Consider the following 19,462-nt stretch of genomic DNA (forward strand, 5'->3'; position numbering starts at 1 on the left):
AGCATCCAAGTTGAACGTTGCACTTAGTTGCTCAGCAATGCATGTTATGTCCATGTTCATGAAAGGATTTAAAATAAATTACAAATATGGCTCTAGATGTCCAAGGTCACAAAACCTGTTCTCAAACTCTTGCTCAAGTCTGTTTATAACTTGACAGTACTTTTCTGCAACTTTGTCAAATGTCTTGGATGCATAAGCATCCAGCACAGAGGGAAAGTGCAGCACCTTGCAGAGAAAATGTTCATCTTGGCTCTAAATGCATTTAAAGTACTTATATCAACAACGGTCTTACCCTTGCCTTGCAGCTCGCAGTTCATTTGGTTTAGCTTCCCAGTAATGTCCGTTAAAAATGTAAGGTCAAGTGTCCACTCTGTGTCCTCTAGCAACGAGACGTCTTCGCCCTTTGATTGCATGAACTTTGTGATTTCACCCAAAAGTGACAAAAAACTAAGTAAAACTCATCCTCTGCCGAGTCATCAGATTTCTGTGTGTAGCAGCAGGTCACCATATTCAGCTGACATCTCCTCCAATACCAACTTGAATATCCTGTGCTGTTTCGCTTTGGAGCGGATGCCGTTTATGATTTTCACAACGGGAGTCATCAAATGCTCAAAGCCGATCACTTTTGCACATATTGCCTGCTGGTCAATGATGCAGTGCAGTGGTAATGCAGAAATTTTGGGAAGTCTGGGTCAGCTTTACAGTGAGCAATGAAACCGGTATGTCAGACGATCATAGCAGGAGCCCCGTCTGTAGTCACCGCTACCAGCTTTTCTAATCGAACGTTTTTCTGCACGAAAAAACTCTTTCACCGCGTTATAAATGTTATAAATGCCCTTGTAGTCATCTTTAGTAGTAGTTGTGTCAGGAGTTCTTCTTTTGTGTTGAAATCATCAAACACCACCTGGATAAAGACCAACAGCTGGGCTCTACTGCTGCTGTCCATGGACTCATCACACTGGATGCTAAACCAACTGCACTTCGCCAGATCCTGGTCCAGGAGATTGGCTGAGTTACCGGACATAGCTGACACCCGTCTAGCCATCGTAAATGCCCCCAGTTGGACATTGGAGAGAGAGGAGATTACATCGGTTCCATTTTTCTCATCTTTAAGTACAGTGTTAGCAATTATCATAATTACATCTTTGAAAAAGTCCCCATCTGAAAATGCCTTTTTCTTCTTTAGAAAATGTTTAGCTCTAAAAATGAGGCTTCGGTTGCATTTTGAGAGTTTTTCGCTGGTCTTGTAAAAAAAAAAAAAGACTAATGCTTGACCAAAGCTGCCTTTAACTCACAGGCTTTTGCTGCCCGTAGCGCACTGCCTGGTGGGTAGTTAGCATGGTAGGTTTTGTGACACGAAGTGTCTCTCCACATTGTGTCGTTTTGCCGTTGCCACAGTCGCCCTGGAAATCAGACACACACGCAGGTGTCTTTCACAGTAGTAAAAAAGAACTCTTCCTCCCATTCACTGTGAAAATGATACATTTTCTTTTTTTTTTTTCTGCCATGTTTTTGAGATAAGAAACCACATTCAGCTCCCCATCTTCGCTGCGCCAGCTAGCTTACTCTCCATGAACGCTGAAGTTTGTCATGCTCACAATACTGACTGTTGAACTAGAATAGAACAGAGTTTACCTAATCTTATCTAAACTTCATGTATAATAAACATGTTTTAAATGCTTTATTTAGATATTGTCATTTTCAAATCTATATCAATGCAAATGTTATTAAAGATGAATAGCAAGAGCTTAAGATTAAATTTTAGACGCTGCTCACTTGTGAGTTGTGCTATTTTTAGAAAAGGTCTGCGGGCGACTCATGTGGTCCTTGGGGGCATCCTGGAGCCCGCGGGCACCATGTTGGTGACGCCTGGATTAGAGTTTAGCAGCATGGCTTGTGTAAGGCGTTGTGCTTCCCAGCTTCTTCCTTTAGACATAGGGGGCGCATATACTGTAAATTCTGACAGTGTTTCCACTGATCTTCCCTTAGTATACCAAAGCATTTCTGTAACAGTTTTTTTCACAGATGTCAGGTTTGTCAAACTCGAGCCTTACTGGCCAAATCCCTTAAGACTTTATTTTAATGCAACCTGTTTCCGAAATATTCAAAAAATTAACATGTGACCTGCAAATACCATTAATTTTGTCGAGCACACCCATTTGTTTTATATATACATTTAATCTGTATATAGTTTTCATTTACACATGCGATTAGAATGCATCTCTAGCATCCGCTTGCTTTTATCTATATAGCACAGATCACTTCTGCAACTAACTAGTAGTTAGAATAGAAATCTCAATGAAAAAACGAAAAAAAGGGGTCATGCCACAAACAAGCATACAGAACTTTAACTCCTTCATCTTCATCATCTTCTGCTGCTGCTTCTTCATCTTACTATTATTTTCTTTTTAAAGCCAGAATTCTGTTTGGAAAATGGAACTGCCATTTTACAATTAACACTAGAATTACCAGAGCCTACGAAAAAACTCGTAAATCCAGCCCACCTTAAATCCTTTCGCACCTCTCCATCAGCGTCTTTTGTCACGTACACGTGTTGATAAGCTGCAAGCAGCCTGCTATACAGACCTCAGAACGGGCAAGAAGTTCTCCCAGTTCCTGCCTTGCTTTCAAATAGTGACATTTTCATGTATGAATGTGTGTGTGTGTGTGTGTGCAGGAGAGAAAGGCAGAGACAGTATATGTTCTTATTATAATAATAATTATAATAATAGCAGCTCACTACTCAAAATGCAAAGTGCCCGATCTTGAACCCGGGACCTTTTAGTTATAAGGCAGCATTTTATAATTCTGCACCATTCAAGAACATGAATAAAGTCCCTGTCAATTGACATTTGAGCTTGGGTTTTTAACTCATTGTCAGCAACATGTAAATCAAATGCTTTCTTTTTGTCTTTGGTTATATTCTTGAGAAAAAGTGCACGTGTTTATTTGATATTAGAACTAAAGTCTTCACACATTATACACTGCACATCATTATTTGGAACATGGAAACAGTTTCTGCTTTAGGTATGTGTTCAGCATTTCTTGCCTCGCATTTCCTTTCATCCTGCACTTGCCCAGATCTTTGTAGACACAGAACACGCATGAAATGCATGTATTCCAAATAACAATATACTGCATTATTTACCCTATACAACCCCAGGCAGCTCACATGCAGATAAGGAGCCTTGGCTTGAGTTGGGAGACCCTTTTGCCCGAGTTAAGTTCTGTCAAGGTGGGGGATGGGACAACAGGCTGCTTGCTACTTGTGCTGATTGACATATTTAAAAAACAAAAGATGCTGATGGAGAGGTGCGAAGGGATCAAGGTAGGCCAGGATTATAAATTTTCTGTAGGGTTAAGGAATCGCCTCATACTGCCAGTAGAGATGATTACTCAAGCCAAAACTAGCACGAGTGGAAAACCAGCCAAAAAAGATCAAGAGGGAGAAACTTGAAATGACCTCCACATGTAAAACCAGTCCTGTTTTGAGGGTTTTCTAATTGTTGCCACTTTAGTGCACCTGTCGTTAAGTCTATGAACACCAATACAGCTGAAAGTGATTAACAATGACCTCAGCTGCTTAACCAACCAGAAAATTATCAGACAGGTTTAATTGATTTCATGCCAGGCCCAATAAAAAAAGTGTTCCTTTAATTTTTGTAAGCAGTATATATATATATATATATATATATATATATATATATATATATATATATATATATATATATATATATACACACGTTGACAAAATTGTTGGTACCCTTCAGTCAATGAAAGAAAAACTCAAAATGGTCACAGAAATAACTTTAATCTGACAAAAGTAATAATAAATAAAAATTCTATGAAATTTAAACAATGAAAGTCAGACATTGATTTTCAACCATGCTTCAACAGAATTATTTAAAAAAATAAACTCATGAAACAGGCCTGGACAAAATGATGGTACCCCAAACTTAATATTTTGTTGCACAACCTTTTGAGGCAATCACTGCAATCAAACGATTCCTGTAACTGTCAATGAGACTTCTGCACTTCTCAGCAGGTATTTTGGCCCACTCCTCATGAGCAAACTGCTCCAGTTGTCTCAGGTTTGAAGGGTGCCTTTTCCAGACGGCATGTTTCAGCTCTTTCCAAAGATGCTCAATAGGATTGAGGTCAGGGCTCATAGAAGGCCACTTTAGTCCAATGTTTTCCTCTTAGCCATTCTTGGGTGTTTGTAGCTGTGTGTTTTGGGTCATTGTCCTGTTGCAAGACCCATGACCTGCGACTGAGACCAAGCTTTCTGACACTGGCCAGCATATTTCTCTCTAGAATCCCTTGATAGTCTTGAGATTTCATTGTACCCTGCACAGATTCAAGACACCCTGTGCCAGATGCAGCAAAGCAGCCCCAGAATATAACAGAGCCTCCTCCATGTTTCACAGAAGGGACAGTGTTCTTTTCTTGATATGCTTCATTTTTCCGTCTGTGAACATAGAGCTGATGTGCCTTGGCAAAAAGTTCAATTTTTGTCTCATCTGTCCATAGGACATTCTCCCAGAATCTTTGTGGCTTGTCCACATGTAGTTTGGCAAATTCCAGTCTGGCTTTTTTATGATTTGTTTTCAACAATGGTGTCCTCCTTGGTCGTCTCCCATGAAGTCCACTTTGGCTCAAACAACAACGGATGGTGCGATCTGACACTGATGTTCCTTGAGCTTGAAGTTCACCTTGGATCTCTTTAGAAGTTTTTCTGGGCTCTTTGTTACCATTCAGATTATCCGTCTCTTTGATTTGTCATCAATTTTCCTCCTGCGGCCACGTCCAGGGAGGTTGGCTACAGTCCCATGGATCTTAAATTTCTGAATAATATGTGCAACTGTAGTCACAGGAACATCAAGCTGCTTCGAGATGGTCTTATAGCCTTTACCTTTGACATGCTTGTCTATAATTTTCTTTCAAATCTCCTGAGACAACTCTTTCCTTCGCTTCCTCTGGTCCATGTTGAGTGTGGTACACACCATGTCACCAAACAACACAGTGACTACCTGGAGCCCTATATATAGGTCCACTGACTAATTACAAGATTGTAGACACCTGTGATGCTAATTAGTGGACACACCTTGGATTAACATGTCCCTTTGGTCACATTATTTTCAGTCTTTTCCAAGGGTACCATCATTTTTGTCCAGGCCTGTTTCATGAGTTTATTTTTTTTAAATAATTCTGTTGAAGCATGGTTGAAAATCAATGTCTGACTTTCATTGGTTAAATTTTATAGAATTTTGATTTATTATTACTTTTGTCAGATTAAAGTTATTTCTGTGACCTTTTTGAGTTTTTCTTTCATTGACTGAAGGGTACCAACAATTTTGTCCACGTGTGTATATATATACACAAACCGGATTCCAAACAAGTTGGGACACTAAACAAATTGTGAATAAAAACTGAATGTAATGATGAGGAGATGGCAAATGTCAATATTTCATTTGTAATAGAACGTAGATGACAGATCAAACGTTTAATCCGAGTAAATGTATCATTTTAAAGGAAAAATATGTTGAGTCAAAATTTCACGGTGTCAACAAATCCCAAAGTTGGGACAAGTAGCAATAAGAGGCTGGAAAAAGTAAATGTGAGCATAACGAAGAGCTGGAAGACCAATTAACACTAATTAGGTCAATTGGCAACATGATTGGGTATAAAAAGAGCTTCGCAGAGTGGCAGTGTCTCTCAGAAGCCAAGATGGATAGAGGATCACCAATTCCCACAATCATCAACTGTGCATAACATCATCCGAAGATTCAGAGAATCTGGAACAATCTCTGTGCGTAAGGGTCAAGGCCGTAAAACCATACTGGATGCCCGTGATCTCCGGGCCCTTAAACGACACTGCACCACAACCAGGAATGCTACTGTAAAGGAAATCACAGAATGGGCTCAGGAATACTTCCAGAAACCATTGTCAGTGAACACAATCCACCGTGCCATCCGCCGTTGCCAGTTGAAACTCTACAGTGCAAAGAAGAAGCCATTTCTAAGCAAGATCCACAAGCTCAGGCGTTTTCACTGGGCCAGGGATCATTTAAAATGGAGTGTGGCAAAATGGAAGACTGTTTTGTGGTCAGACGAGTCACGATTCGAAGTTCTTTTTGGAAATCTGGGACGCCATGTCATCCAGACCAAAGAGGACAAGGACAACCCAAGTTGTTATCAACGCTCAGTTCAGAAGCCTGCATGTCTGATGGTATGGGGTTGCATGAGTGCGTGTGGCATGGGGCAGCTTGTCTGGAAAGGCACTATCAATGCAGAAAAATATATTCAGGTTCTAGAACAACATATACTCCCATCCAGACGTCATCTCTTTCAGGGAAGACCCTGCATTTTTCAAAAGATAATGCCAGACCACATTCTGCATTAATCACAACATCATGGCTGCGTAGGAGAAGGATCCGGGTACTGAAATGGCCAGTCTGCAGTCCAGATCTTTCACCTATAGAGAACATTTGGTGCATCATAAAGAGGAAGGTCCCACAAAGAAGGCCCAAGACGATTGAACAGTTAGAGGCCTGTATTAGACAAGAATGGGAGAGCATTCCTATTTCTAAACTTGAGAAACTGGTCTCCTCGGTCCCCAGACGTCTGTTGAGTGTTGTAAGAAGGGGAGATGCCATACAGTGGTGAAAATGGACTTGTCCCAACTTTTTGGGGATTTGTTGACACCATGAAATTCTGAATCAACATATTTTTCCCTTAAAATGATACATTTTCTCAGTTTAAACTTTTGTTCCATGATTTATGTTCTATTCTCATGATCTGAGAGTCCTTCAGGTGCCTTTTGGCAAACTCCAGGCTGGCTGCCATGTGCCTTTTACTAAGGAGTGGCTTCTGTCTGGCCACTCTACCATACAGGCCTGATTGGTGGATTGCTGCAGAGATGATTGTCCTTCTGGAAGGTTCTCCTCTCTCCACAGAGGACCTCTGGAGCTCTGACAGAGTGACCATCGGGTTCTTGGTCACCTCCCTGACTAAGGCCCTTCTCCCCCATTCACTCAGTTTAGATGGTCGGCCAGCTCTAAGAAGAGTCCTGGTGGTTTCAAACTTCTTCCACTTACGGATGATGAAGGCCACTGTGCTCATTGGGACCTTCAAAGCAGCAATAGAAGGAATATGCTCTTGAGTTTGGGTTTAGAAATCTTCCGGGGATGTGATAAGTTGTTGTCAGTTACAAACTGCGTAATTGTATTTGCAGTGTTAGATGTCATCACCTCTGTGGCAGGAGACCTATCTAGGTCTGGATTTAAAATGCAATTAAAGTCCCCAGCCATTATTATTTTACTAGAGAAATACCCGCGCTTCGCAGCGGAGAAGTAGTTTGTTAAAGAAGTAATGAAAAAGAAAAGGAAACATTTTGAAAATAACGTAACATGATTGTCAATGTAATTGTTTTGTGTATTTGGCCGCAGCGTCATAAAGTTGTTTTCGTCAAGCTGCCTCAGAAAATATACCACGACATCTGACACACCTTCTTTTTAGTGTTTTCTCACACAAGTATATATATATATGTGTATATATATGTATGTGTTTGTATAGCTTTGGTCACTGAGTGCAAGGAAAAAAAAAATAAAATGTAGTCTATAAGTTAGTAAACAGTAAAACATTAACGTTTTAAGGAGTAAAGATACATTGAGCACTACTGGAGTGGTTTCGGGTAAACTACATTTTAAAGACAGTATAACACAACAGGTAAGTAGTACTAACAGCAGCTAAAATGTATATGGATCATCTCTCGGTAGTAGATCCCTTTTGAAAGGCGCTACACAACTGCTGTGGTATAGAAATTACATTTTCTATGTGAACGTCCAAATTTCTGCCTCTGGTAATGTGCCTTATCGGCATTACCAGCAATTAAAGAAAATTTGTTTTGTGTCCTCTTTAGTGTTAAGAGAGAAAGGCTTTGGTTTGGGATAAAAGGAAAAAAGGTGTAAAGAAAGGAAACTTGCCTTTTTCTTTTATATAGTGTAGAGAGACGCCTTCGCTGATGATATAAGCGTCACGGTGGGTCTCGTGTAGATTGGAGAGACGCCCCTGCCATTAACTGGCCGGGATGGCACTGTCGGTCCTCCACTTCTGTGTGTGTCTTCATAATCTGACCTGACGACCTCATAATCGTATACGTGCAAAATAAAGTGCGAAGCGCCTTAATATTAGTTTGCCGCGGTCTAGAAATGGGATCCCGTGTTTGCAGTTGTCTGGGCTATAGCTCATGGGAAGGAGGAAAAAAATGATTTGTTTACTTTGACTTAAGGCAGAAGCGCAGTCAGCGTCTCAAAGGCTGGCACAGCTAAGCACACACGTCGGCTGCCCGACTTTTATAGTATTTTTGCAGTGCAGAAAACGCCACTTTTTGCAGACACGTTCACATGATCAAAAGTCTCTGCGCTCTTTAGAGGTCTTACTTGTTCTCTGCGTACTACGTTCTTAGTCAGTTCATGTGAGCCGCTCAGAGTACATGCATCGAAGCTTCTGAGCTGTGCCTGTGCTATCTCGTGCAATCTCACGATGTCCACGGCTTTATTTAATGTTAGCTAAGACCCAGCACTTAAAAGTTTCTCTCGCAGTTTCGTTGAGTTTGTGTCAAACACCACCCTGACCATCTCATCTTCGTCTGAATATTTAGTGGCATAGTATTTCTATTGGATTACCGCTGAGGGATGGCCTTATATGGGCAGGCATTCCATTATGTGGAAGGCGTGATGATGCGAAACGCAAGACGCATCTCCGCCTCCAACGGCCATCGAGTTGCAGTCTATTACAGTATACGAAAAAATGTGGACGAAAAAATAGGTTCCATTTACGACCATTACATGTAGAATTTCGAAATGAAACCTGCCTAACTTTTGTAAGTAAGCTGTAAGGAATGAGCCTGCCAAATTTCAGCCTTCCACCTACACAGGAAGTTGGAGAATTAGTCAGTCAGTCAGTCAGGGCGGGCTTTGTCTTTTATTAGTATAGGTTAGTGTTCACATTGGGAATGGATTCAAAAATGTTTTGGATGAAGTCCCTATCTTCCACATTGGGTGCGTAGATATTTATCAAAATCACTTTACAGTTAAATAAATTACCCAAGACAATCACATATTTCCCTTCAGGATCGGATGATACATCTGATACTACAAATGAGATTTTTCTATTCATAAGAATTTCCACACCTCTAGCTTTCTTTGTAAAGCTGGAATGGAATATTTGACCAGTCCAGTCTCTGTGCAGCCAAAACTGATCCTTTCTTAATAAGTGTGTCTCCTGTAAAAATACTGTTTTAGCGTTTAGATCTGTTAGATGAGAGGATACTTTCTTTCTCTTTAATTCATGATTCAGACATTTAACATTAGAGCTCACAAAGTTAACTTTGGTCATGGAGACATTGCTTCTGAACTTTTGTTGTCATTTTGTAGTCTTAACTTAAGACAGCTTCGCCCCTAATTTCCAATTTTCCCAGGAGTTATTGCAATGAAGCCTATTATGTTGGAATTTACAATTATAAGGTTTTTTGGTCTCATTCTTTACGGTAGCTGGATGTCTAAAGTGGAACTCTATTAGCAGCAGTGTTATTTTTTCTCTTATCATCCCAAGGTATCCTGTATTTACTCAACCCAAAGGGTTCAGTTACAGTATGTGCAAGCATATATAAATGTGAGCGTCAGGAAAGGGGCTCAAAAAGAAATGGAAAAGAAAGGTAAAGCTTTATCCAAGTCTAGACAGGCATCAAGTTTCCCAGGACCTGACACTGCTGCATCGTCTCCGGATGAGGATAGCTCAGCAATTCCAGAAGATTCATTGAAAACTGAAAATTGCATTATCTTCTGTGTTGTCAACCACTCCTTGCGAGCCGAGAACATCAAGTTTAACTGGGCTTGCCTCTTCACCCGATGAGCACGGAGAAGACCAAAACAATTTGTTTGAACTGAAGGTAATGATCTCTGCAATACTGCTCAAGACATAAAGGAGCTCAAGATTGATTTAAAGAAAGAAATTAATATAAGAAAGGAAATAAAGGACATACACAAGACAAATGAGAAGCTATTTGAGGATATTAAAGACTAGGATAAATGTTTAAATAATCGCTTTGAGGCAACCTTTAAAGGTATGCTTGAAAACATTGAGGAACAAATAAAGGAAAATGCATGTAAGTTTGGGAATAAACTGAGAGCACTTGGCACTCAGTTGGAAGACGTTAAACTAACGTTCATGACTGAAATAAAATAGCTGAACAACTGCCATCTACCACTGACGAAAAAGCAACTGCTGCAAATTCCGAATGCAAAGTACTCCGAGACAGACTTGCTGCACTGAAAGATGGATGTAGAAGGAATAATAGAATTGAAGGTCTCTCTGAGAATCGTTACAGTCCAAACCCAGTGAAATTCGTAGCTGAAATATTCTCTGAAATAATTGGAGAGGACTTCACATCAGACACTGAGGTAGCAGCAGCTTACTGCATGTAGGTAACAAATACCTCTAAACCTAGGACTCTTATTGTGCGTTTAAAAAAAAAAAAAAAATTTCAGTTACATATAATGTTACTTCTCAGGCAGAAACAAGAGATTATATTTTAAAATAACCACATTCGTATTTTCCCTGATTTCTCACCCTCAACAGCAGCTAAATGTGCCGTATTTTATTACATTAAACAGCTGTTACGGAAAGCCAAGATCAGATACACCCTCTTGTATTCTACCAAACTGAAAGTGGACATTCAAGACAAGCTCTGCATTTTTACTTCTATGGAGAAAGCAGAAAAAGAGCTAAGAAAACTGATCCCGACACTTTTTTTGAAATACGATCGTTAGTCACATCCTGTCCTGGCACAGCAAAGAAGATTGTACCAGCTGTTTGATCCACATGCAATTATACTGGTACTGTAATTATACATCCTATTTCCTTTTTGGCCACTTTTTGTTTATGTTTCAATTACAATTATATGCGCGTATATGTATGTATGTGTACATTCTTTTTTCCTTAAGGAGGCTGTTTAACATCAGACCCTTGGTTTATTGTAATATGACTTACTATGCTTATCCAGAGCTACTGTTTATCATCATTCCCTATGTTTACTCTCTCAGAACTGATTAAGATTATATTTTGTGCTTATACAGGTGCATCTCAATAAATTAGAATATCATCAAAAAGTTAATTTATTTCAGTAATTCAATTCATAAAGCGAAACTCCTATATTATATAGATTCCTTACACAAAGAGTGATATACTTCAAGCATTTATTGCTTTCCATTTTGCTGATTATGGCTTCTAGGTAATGAAAACCCAAAATTCAGTATCTCAGAAAATTAGGATATTGTCAAAACGTTCAATATTGTAGACTTATGGTGTCACACTCCACTCGGCGAATTAACCCAAAACACCTGCAAAGGTGTCCTGAGCCTTTAAATGGTCTCTCGGTCTGGTTTAGTAGGCCACACAATCATGGGGAAGACTGCTGACTTCACAGTTGTCCAGAAGACGGTCATTGACCCTCTACATAAGGAGGGTAAACCACAAAAGGTCATTGCTAAAGAAGCTGGCTGTTCACAGAGTGCTGTGTCCAAGCATATTAATGTAAAGTTGACTGGAAAGAAAAAATGTGGCAGGTAAAGGTGCACAAGCATCAGGGATAACTGCAGCCTTGAGAGCATTGTGACACACAGCCCATTCAAGAATTTGGGGAAGATTCACAAGGAGTGGTCTGCGGCTGGTGTCAGTGCTTCAAGAGCCATCACTTACAGACATATGTGGGACATGGGCTATAACTGTCACATTCCTTATATCAAGCCACTCCTGAACCAGAGACAACGTCAGAAGCGTCTTACCTGGGCTAAGAATAAAACGGACTGAACTGTTCTCAGTGGTCCAAAGTCCTCTTTTCAGATGAAAATAAATTTTGCATGTAATGTGGAAAGTAAGGTCTCGAGGAAGAGTGGAAAGATACAGAATCCAAGTTGCTTGAGGTCCAGCGTGAAGTTTCCACAGTCGGTGATGATTTGGGGAGCCATGTCATCTGCTGGTGTTGATCCACTGTGTTTTATCAAGTCCAAAGTCAGTGCAGCAGTCTACCAGGAAATTTTTGAGCACTTCATGCTTCCCTCTGCTGACAAGCTTTATGGAAATGTTGATTTCATTTTCCAGCAGGGCTTGGCACCTGCCCACACTGCCAAACGTACCAATACCTGGTTTAATGGCCATGGTATCACTGTGTTTGATTGGCCGGCAAACTTGCCTGACATAAACCCAATAGAGAATCTATGGAAGATGAGAGACACCAGACCCATCAATGCAAATGAGCTGATGGCCTCTATCAAGACATCCTGGGCTTCCATAACACTTCAGCAGTGCCACAGGTTGATTGCCTCCATGCCACACCGCATTGATGCAGTAATTCATGCAAAAGGAGTCCCAGCCAAGTATTGAGTGCGTACATGGACTAACTTTTCAGTAGGCCAACGTTTCTGTATTAAATATATATATATATTTTTTAATTGGTCTTGTGTAATATTCTAATTTTCTGAGATAATGAATTCTGTGTTTTCATTACCAGTAAGTACAATACAATACAATACACAATACAGTTTATTTTTGTATAGCCCAAAATCACACAGGAAGTGCCGCAATGGGCTTTAACAGGCCCTGCCTTTTGACAGCCCCCCAGCCTTGACTCTCTGAGAAGACAAGGAAAAACTCCCAATAAAACCTTGTAGGGAAAATGGAAGAAACCTCGGAAAGGCAGTTCAAAGAGAGACCCCTTTCCAGGTAGGTTGGGCGTGCAGTAGGTGTCAAAAGTAGGGGGTCAATACAATACAATATACACAACAGAACAATTCCTTAAGACAGCATAATAAAAATTTTAGAATTACGGTTTAACAGTAGATGATATGACATAATTAGGTTTGGATATTTTTAGAGTCCTGGAGACCTCATCCATCTAGCTGCATCTCCATTTGGCCATGCCACGGCTGAAACATTGCTCCGATGAAAGGACCCTCTTTCCCATGATTCCTGTGATCCTCCATCAGGGATGACTTTACCATAGGCAGGCAAACAACTTGGCAGGTGGGCCGTGGCACCAATGGCCACATTTGGGTACCGAGAAAAGAAACAGAATAGGTGAGGGTTAGTATTCAAATATAATTATCATGTTACTTATGTTATAGTGCTAATGACTAACAACAGAGATGCAGTATGTACAGTTAATCAGCAGCTCTAGTCAGGATATGCTAAACTGAAGTAGTGAGTCTTCAGCCGGGATTTAAAGGCTGAGACCGAGGGGCATCTCTTATGGAAGCAGGAAGACCATTCCACAGTTTAGGGGCCCTGTAACTAAAAGCTCGACCTCCCACTGTTATTTTATTAATCCTTGGAATCCTAAGCAGACCGGCATCTTGAGATCTTAATGTGCTCAGGTTTGTAAGTCATGATAAGTTCAGACAAGTAAGCGGACCTTGGCCATTTAATGCTTTATATGTTAAAAGGAGGATTTTGAAATCTGCCCTAAATTTAACTGGGAGCCAGTGTAAAGATTTAAGAACTGGGGTTATGTGTTCATATTTTCTTGTTCTTGTAATAATTCTTGCAGCGCATTTTGGATTAACTGGAGGCTGTATAGAGAACAGTTTGAACAGCCAGTGAACACCGCATTGCAGTAGTCAATCCTACTAGAGATAAATGCATGAATTAATTTCTCACAATCCTGTTTATTTAGAAAGCGCCTTAATTTCCTAATATTTTTAAGATGGAAAAACATGTTTTGGACGACTTTGTAATATGCTTTAAATGACATGCTAGAGTCAAAGATAACTCCTAGATTGCGGGCTGATTCAGTAAAATTAATTGGGATTCCAACTGAGTTAAATGACGACAAAATATTGCTGTGATCAGCGTCATTCCCTCCAACAATTAACATCTCTGTTTTATCTGTATTTAAAGACAAGTAGTTCTCATTCATCCATTCCTTTAATTCACTAACACAACTAATTAAAGACAACATCGGAGAAACTTCATTTGATTTAAATGAAAGGTATAACTGGGTGTCATCTGCATACAGTGAAAATTAACATTATGTTTCCTAATGAGAGATCCCAGTGGAAGCATGTAAAGTGAAAACAGTAAAGGTCCCAGTACTGAGCCCTGGGACACCATATTGAACTTCTGTGTATAATGATGGAGTACTGTCAGCACATTTCTGTACATACTGGAATCGATTTGATAAATAAGAACTGAACCAAGCGAGCACGGGCCTGTAAGCCCAACATCGTTTTCTAGCCTGTGCAGTAAAATAGAATGGTCAATGGTGTCAAATGCTGCACTTAAGTCCAACAACATAATTACAGTGGAATTTCCTTCATCAGAGGATATCAGAATGTCATTTACAACCCGTGTTAGTGCCGTTTCTGTACTATGACCAGTCGAAAGCCAGACTGGAATTTCTCAAATAAATTGTAATGCGTAAGGTGTGACTGAAGCTGACTGGCGACTACTTTCTCTAGTATTTTAGAGAGAAATGGTAAATTTGAAATAGGCCTATAGTTATTTAGTATGTGTGGGTCTAGGTCTGACTTTTTAAGTAAAGGTTTAATGACTGACACTTTTAGTGCATCAGGTACTGTGCCATGCAATAATGAACTATTGATAATGTTTAGAATAGGTGCTACAAGAACATCCATTGCACTTTTTACTAGTTTTGTTGGCACTGGATCTAGGGAACAAGTAGTGGGCTTCATTTTAGAAATTAAAGTTAAGACTTCCTGCTCAGTTACAGGATTAAAATTATTAAAGTGCTGAATGCAATGTGAGCAGGGTCTGCTAAGCTAGTATTTGGTTTGTACTGTGATGCTGAGATCTGGGATCTTATATTTTTAATTTTCTCATTGAAGAAGTTCATAAAGTCTGTACTGCTAATATCTGTTGGTATTTTGCACTGTTGATCTGAATTCCCATTTGTTAATTTAGCCACTGCTCTAAAAAGTACCCTAGGATTTTTATTATTGCTATCTATTAATGTAGAATAGTATTCTGAGCGAGCTTTAAAGAGGGCCTTTTATATTTATTAACACTCTCTGTCCATGCAATTTGAAAGACATGTAGCTTTGTTGTTCTCCATCTGCGCTCCAGTTTTCGACACTCTAATTTAAGAGCTCGAGTGTTTTCATTAAACCAGGGAGAGTTTCTATGTGCTTTGATCACTTTTGTTTTAGGGGAGCCACTGTGTCCAGAGCATCTCTCAAGGTCACATTATAATGTGATGTTAGCTGATCTAAATTGTTTTCCACGTTTACATTTGATGTTAACTGATCTAAATGGTTTTCCACAATTACACTCGACTTACTCAAGGTATCTATAAATTTTGAAGCAGAATTACAATCTAGATGTCGCACTGTCTTTGTTTTAATCTGCGAGTGCGCTGGCATGGGCAGAACTAAATCAAACGTAATTAAGAAGTGATCGGAAATAACTACATTTAATGGAGTAATATTTAAATTTTGAATTTCAACTTTGTAAGTTATAATTAAATCTAATGTATGGTTATGATTATGAGTTGGACCTTTGACAATCTGACAAAATCCTACTGAATTTAACAAATAAGTAAAACATTTGCTAAAAGTGTCAGTTTCCACATCGATGTGTACATTAAAATCCCCCATCAGAACTACGTGATCATAATTTATTGCCAAATCAGACAGAAGGTTGCTAAATTCAGTCATGAACAATGAATATGGCCCTGGTGGTCTGTAGACTAGCACTATAATTGTGTTGGAATCTGTTTTCATATTTAAAATGAATGCCTCAAAGGATGTAAAGTTGCCTAAATTTTTAGGAGTGATTTGCATTTTGTTACAATGAATTATTCCAAGGCCTCCTCCTCGACCAGAATCTCTAGACTTATGAAGGAACGAGTATCCATCTGGTAAGTAGTAGTAACCAGCAAAATGAAAATTAATAAACGCTTGAAATATATCTTTCAGTGTGTAATGAATCTATATAATACTGTATATGGGTGTCAGTTTTTGAATTGAATTACTGAAATAAATTAACTTTTTGTTGATTTTCTAATTTATTGAGATGCACCTTTAGTATTTGGACTGTATTGTTAATAGATATCTCTATTTTAATTCTTATATGTCGCTGCTGGGCAGCTTGTTTTGTTTTGGACTAGGTGGAGAGAGAAAGAGAGCAAGCTATCTGTTATCTATCCTTTTAATCCTTATTATTATAAATTTTTACTTTTAACAATTTGCACAATTTCCATTACTTAAGCAATTCTGTCAGTCTTTCTCTAGCCTTTCCAGTTAAGGATTGTATTTGGTTGTTTCTATCTGAGTGGCACTTTCTACAAGGTAGGAAAGATGCATTATTTGACAAAGACAGAAGAATGTCAAATTAATGAATTGGTTACCCATAATGTTCATATCATTACAAATTTAATGTTAGTGCCACTAATGATGACGAGAGTTTTCCAAATTTTCTTTTTTTACAGGAAATTAAATGAAAGCTTTAATACTTTGTAGTTTACATTTCCACTTCATACATGATGCCCATTCCTATGTCTTTGAACCTGATTAGCCTAATAGGGACTCTCTGCCTATCCCAGTAGCATTAGAAACAAGTCAAGAACCAAACTCAGTCCACTGGCACTGAAACAAGGCTAGTTTAGTATCAATAGTCATGTCATGGGCAGTGAGAGAGCCTGGATGTGAATTTAATACACATTTAACAGTGCAGTGTGCAATCACAATGGTGACCATGATACAGAGGAGGCTTTTTAACAAAAAATGTGGCCTAGGAAAACTTTATAGAGATGCTGCTACGTTATAGCATATTAAAAACTTAGCTGTGCATATTTTATTGTTGGCTTCAATATTTTGCAGGCTGCAATTGTAAGAATAATGAAGATGAGAAAAGTTTTGAAACATCAGCAACTTCTTGCAGAGGTACTTAACCAGCTCTCCTCTAGATTTAAACCCAGGGTTCCTGTTATAAAGGTAAGTTCAAATACTGAGAAAGGGCTTTTGTTAATGTGGTTTCAGTCTTGTTGTAAATAAGATTTCTTTCATTTCTTCTTGCTTTATTGCTGTTTATATAGGCAGGGGTAGCATAAATTTATATTCAACATGTATTCCCAGCATAATCATAAAATCTACGCTTATCTAGCATTTAGTTGTGAAGCCTTGCTGTCATTGAGCAAAATATTTTGATTAACAATTGGATTTACCTGCACTAGCTTATATTACAAATCAGATTTCTGTTCATTGCTTTTGTTAGCTTCTAGTATGTGTATCTTTGTTAGTTGTAGTAAACCATTATAAAGCCTTTATGTAATAATATACTTTTAATGAACAAAACATGATTATTTTTTTTCTCTCAGGCATGTAAGAAAGTACAAAACTATATTGCATTGCACTTTGAGAGCCACCAGAGGTTTCGTTATGCCAATAAATTCAAAACCTCCTCACAGGCCTTATCTTTTTAGATATACCATTCAGACATTTAATGGTCCTTTAACACTAGAATTACTGAAGCCTACGAAAAAATTTGTAATCTCAGCCCCTCTTAAATTCATTTGCACCTCTCTGTCAGCGTCTTTTGTGTTGTAAATGTGTTGATCAGCGTAAGCAGCCTGCTATATCCCATCCTCCCGCCACAACCCAATGTTTCTGAGCACAATGTTTTTCTTGGGGTGAAGTGCCTGGAGTTGTAGAGGGTGAATAATATATCATTTAATAATATGTCATTTAGAATACATACAATAATCTATGTAAACACATCATTAAAACATGTTTTTCATGGTTTAGTAATAACTGACAAAATGTAGACGATGTGTATAATGTGTGAAGCTTGAAGTCCAAATATTAAAAACACTTTCACAAAAGGTTCAAGTATAACAAAACAAGTGTGCTTTTATTCAAGAATATAACCAAAGAAAAAGAAAGGAGGTTAGGGTAGGCTATTGATATTACAGCTTGCATGGTGCAGCAGTAAAAACTTCTGTCTCCTAATCAAAAGGTTGCTGGTTCGATACCGGCTGCCTCCAAAATTTACCATTTTGAGTAGTGAGCTGCTTTTATTGTTAATATTATACAATAAAAACATACATGTGATTTGCATCTGTAACAGTCGGTGTTTTTTTTGTACTTTTCAGTTTTATTCTCTCGGTCACGTTCACACTCCCCACAAACCCCAGTTCCCCCCCAAACCCTATCCACAACGAAGTTGCTCTGCAAGGTGAGCCATGAACACTCTTCTTTTCTCAGCTGGAAATTACAGTGAATTCTCTGATGTGGTGGGATATAAGCTGACACACAAACGTGGGTTTGAACGCACATGTACAAGGCATTGGTGGGGTCCACTGAGAAAAGAAGAGTGTTCATAGCTCACCTTGCAGAAGAACTACATCACTTCTTACAAGAAAAGGCAATAGAAAAAAGGAGATGCAACATTGTCAGGTGTTCCTTCAGTGTAATAGGAATCACAACATAGATGTACATTGCAACAGATACGCATGTCGTAAATGTAGGAAGGACAGTCCTTGGGTGTGTGGGAAGTGTTAACATTTGAATTTAATGATTGTATATAGCGCAGAACTGGCCTCTCTATACTATGCTGTCCTCAGCATCTCCTGGAGTACAAAAGAAACACCACCATGCATCAAAATGTGGAGACTGGGCAAGATTTGGGGGGGGGGAACAAATGCAGTCACTGACTTACAGTCGCATGAAGGTATGCGAATGAATATAATGTTGCATTAGTGCAACAGTGCTTTCCGAAATGTACTATACAGGTCATAAAATGAATTATTCCAAATTTCAAATATACCTATGTCTTTTTTGGCAGTGCAGCTTTGACATTATGGACCAGAAGGTGCATACCAATTCAGTGTGAGCAGGAAGACTCAAGAATAAAACAATCATTCTCAGTCACACACACCATGTCCACAGTTTTCCCAGTCCCTATCTCGTTCATATACAAGATCTGACACTGTTTTCAAGTAAAGATGTGATATAACAAAACAAGTTTGTTATACCACATCTTTATCTGAAAATAGCATCAGATCAGGGTTTTATTGGGGGTATGGGGTTGTGGGAGCATGAACATGACTGAGAGAACAAAATTGGGGAGAAAAAAAACTTTTACAAGTACTATACATTTACACCAGCTGTTACAGACATAAATCAAATGTGTGTTTTTATTGTATAATAACAGTAAGAGCATCTCACAACTGAAAATGGTAAATTTTTTAAAAGGGCACTTGTTTTGTTATACTTGTACCTTTTGTGAAAGTGTTTATTTGATATTTGGACTTATGGCTTAACACGTTTTATTTATTTTTATATATATATATATAGCGCCCTCCACAATTAGTTGCACCCCTGGTTAAGATATGTTCTTAGGATTCTAATAATTGTTTTTTTTTTTTCCCAAAAAATATAAGCTCACA

At 38.8% G+C, this 19,462-nt stretch overlaps 1 protein-coding gene across 1 annotated transcript in view; it reads left to right on the forward strand.

Moving 5' to 3' along the window:
- The window catches only part of cul1b (cullin 1b), a 173,229-nt gene that overhangs the window by 148,580 nt on the left and 5,187 nt on the right, over positions 1-19,462 (forward strand). The window contains exon 21 of the mRNA XM_039753311.1: positions 16,896-17,009. Within this exon, the coding sequence (XP_039609245.1) occupies positions 16,896-17,009 (114 nt within the window). The remainder of the gene's footprint in view (positions 1-16,895; positions 17,010-19,462) is intronic.

This window comes from Polypterus senegalus, chromosome 5, assembly GCF_016835505.1.
Source record: "Polypterus senegalus isolate Bchr_013 chromosome 5, ASM1683550v1, whole genome shotgun sequence".
In the NCBI taxonomy this organism is placed as follows: domain Eukaryota; kingdom Metazoa; phylum Chordata; class Cladistia; order Polypteriformes; family Polypteridae; genus Polypterus; species Polypterus senegalus.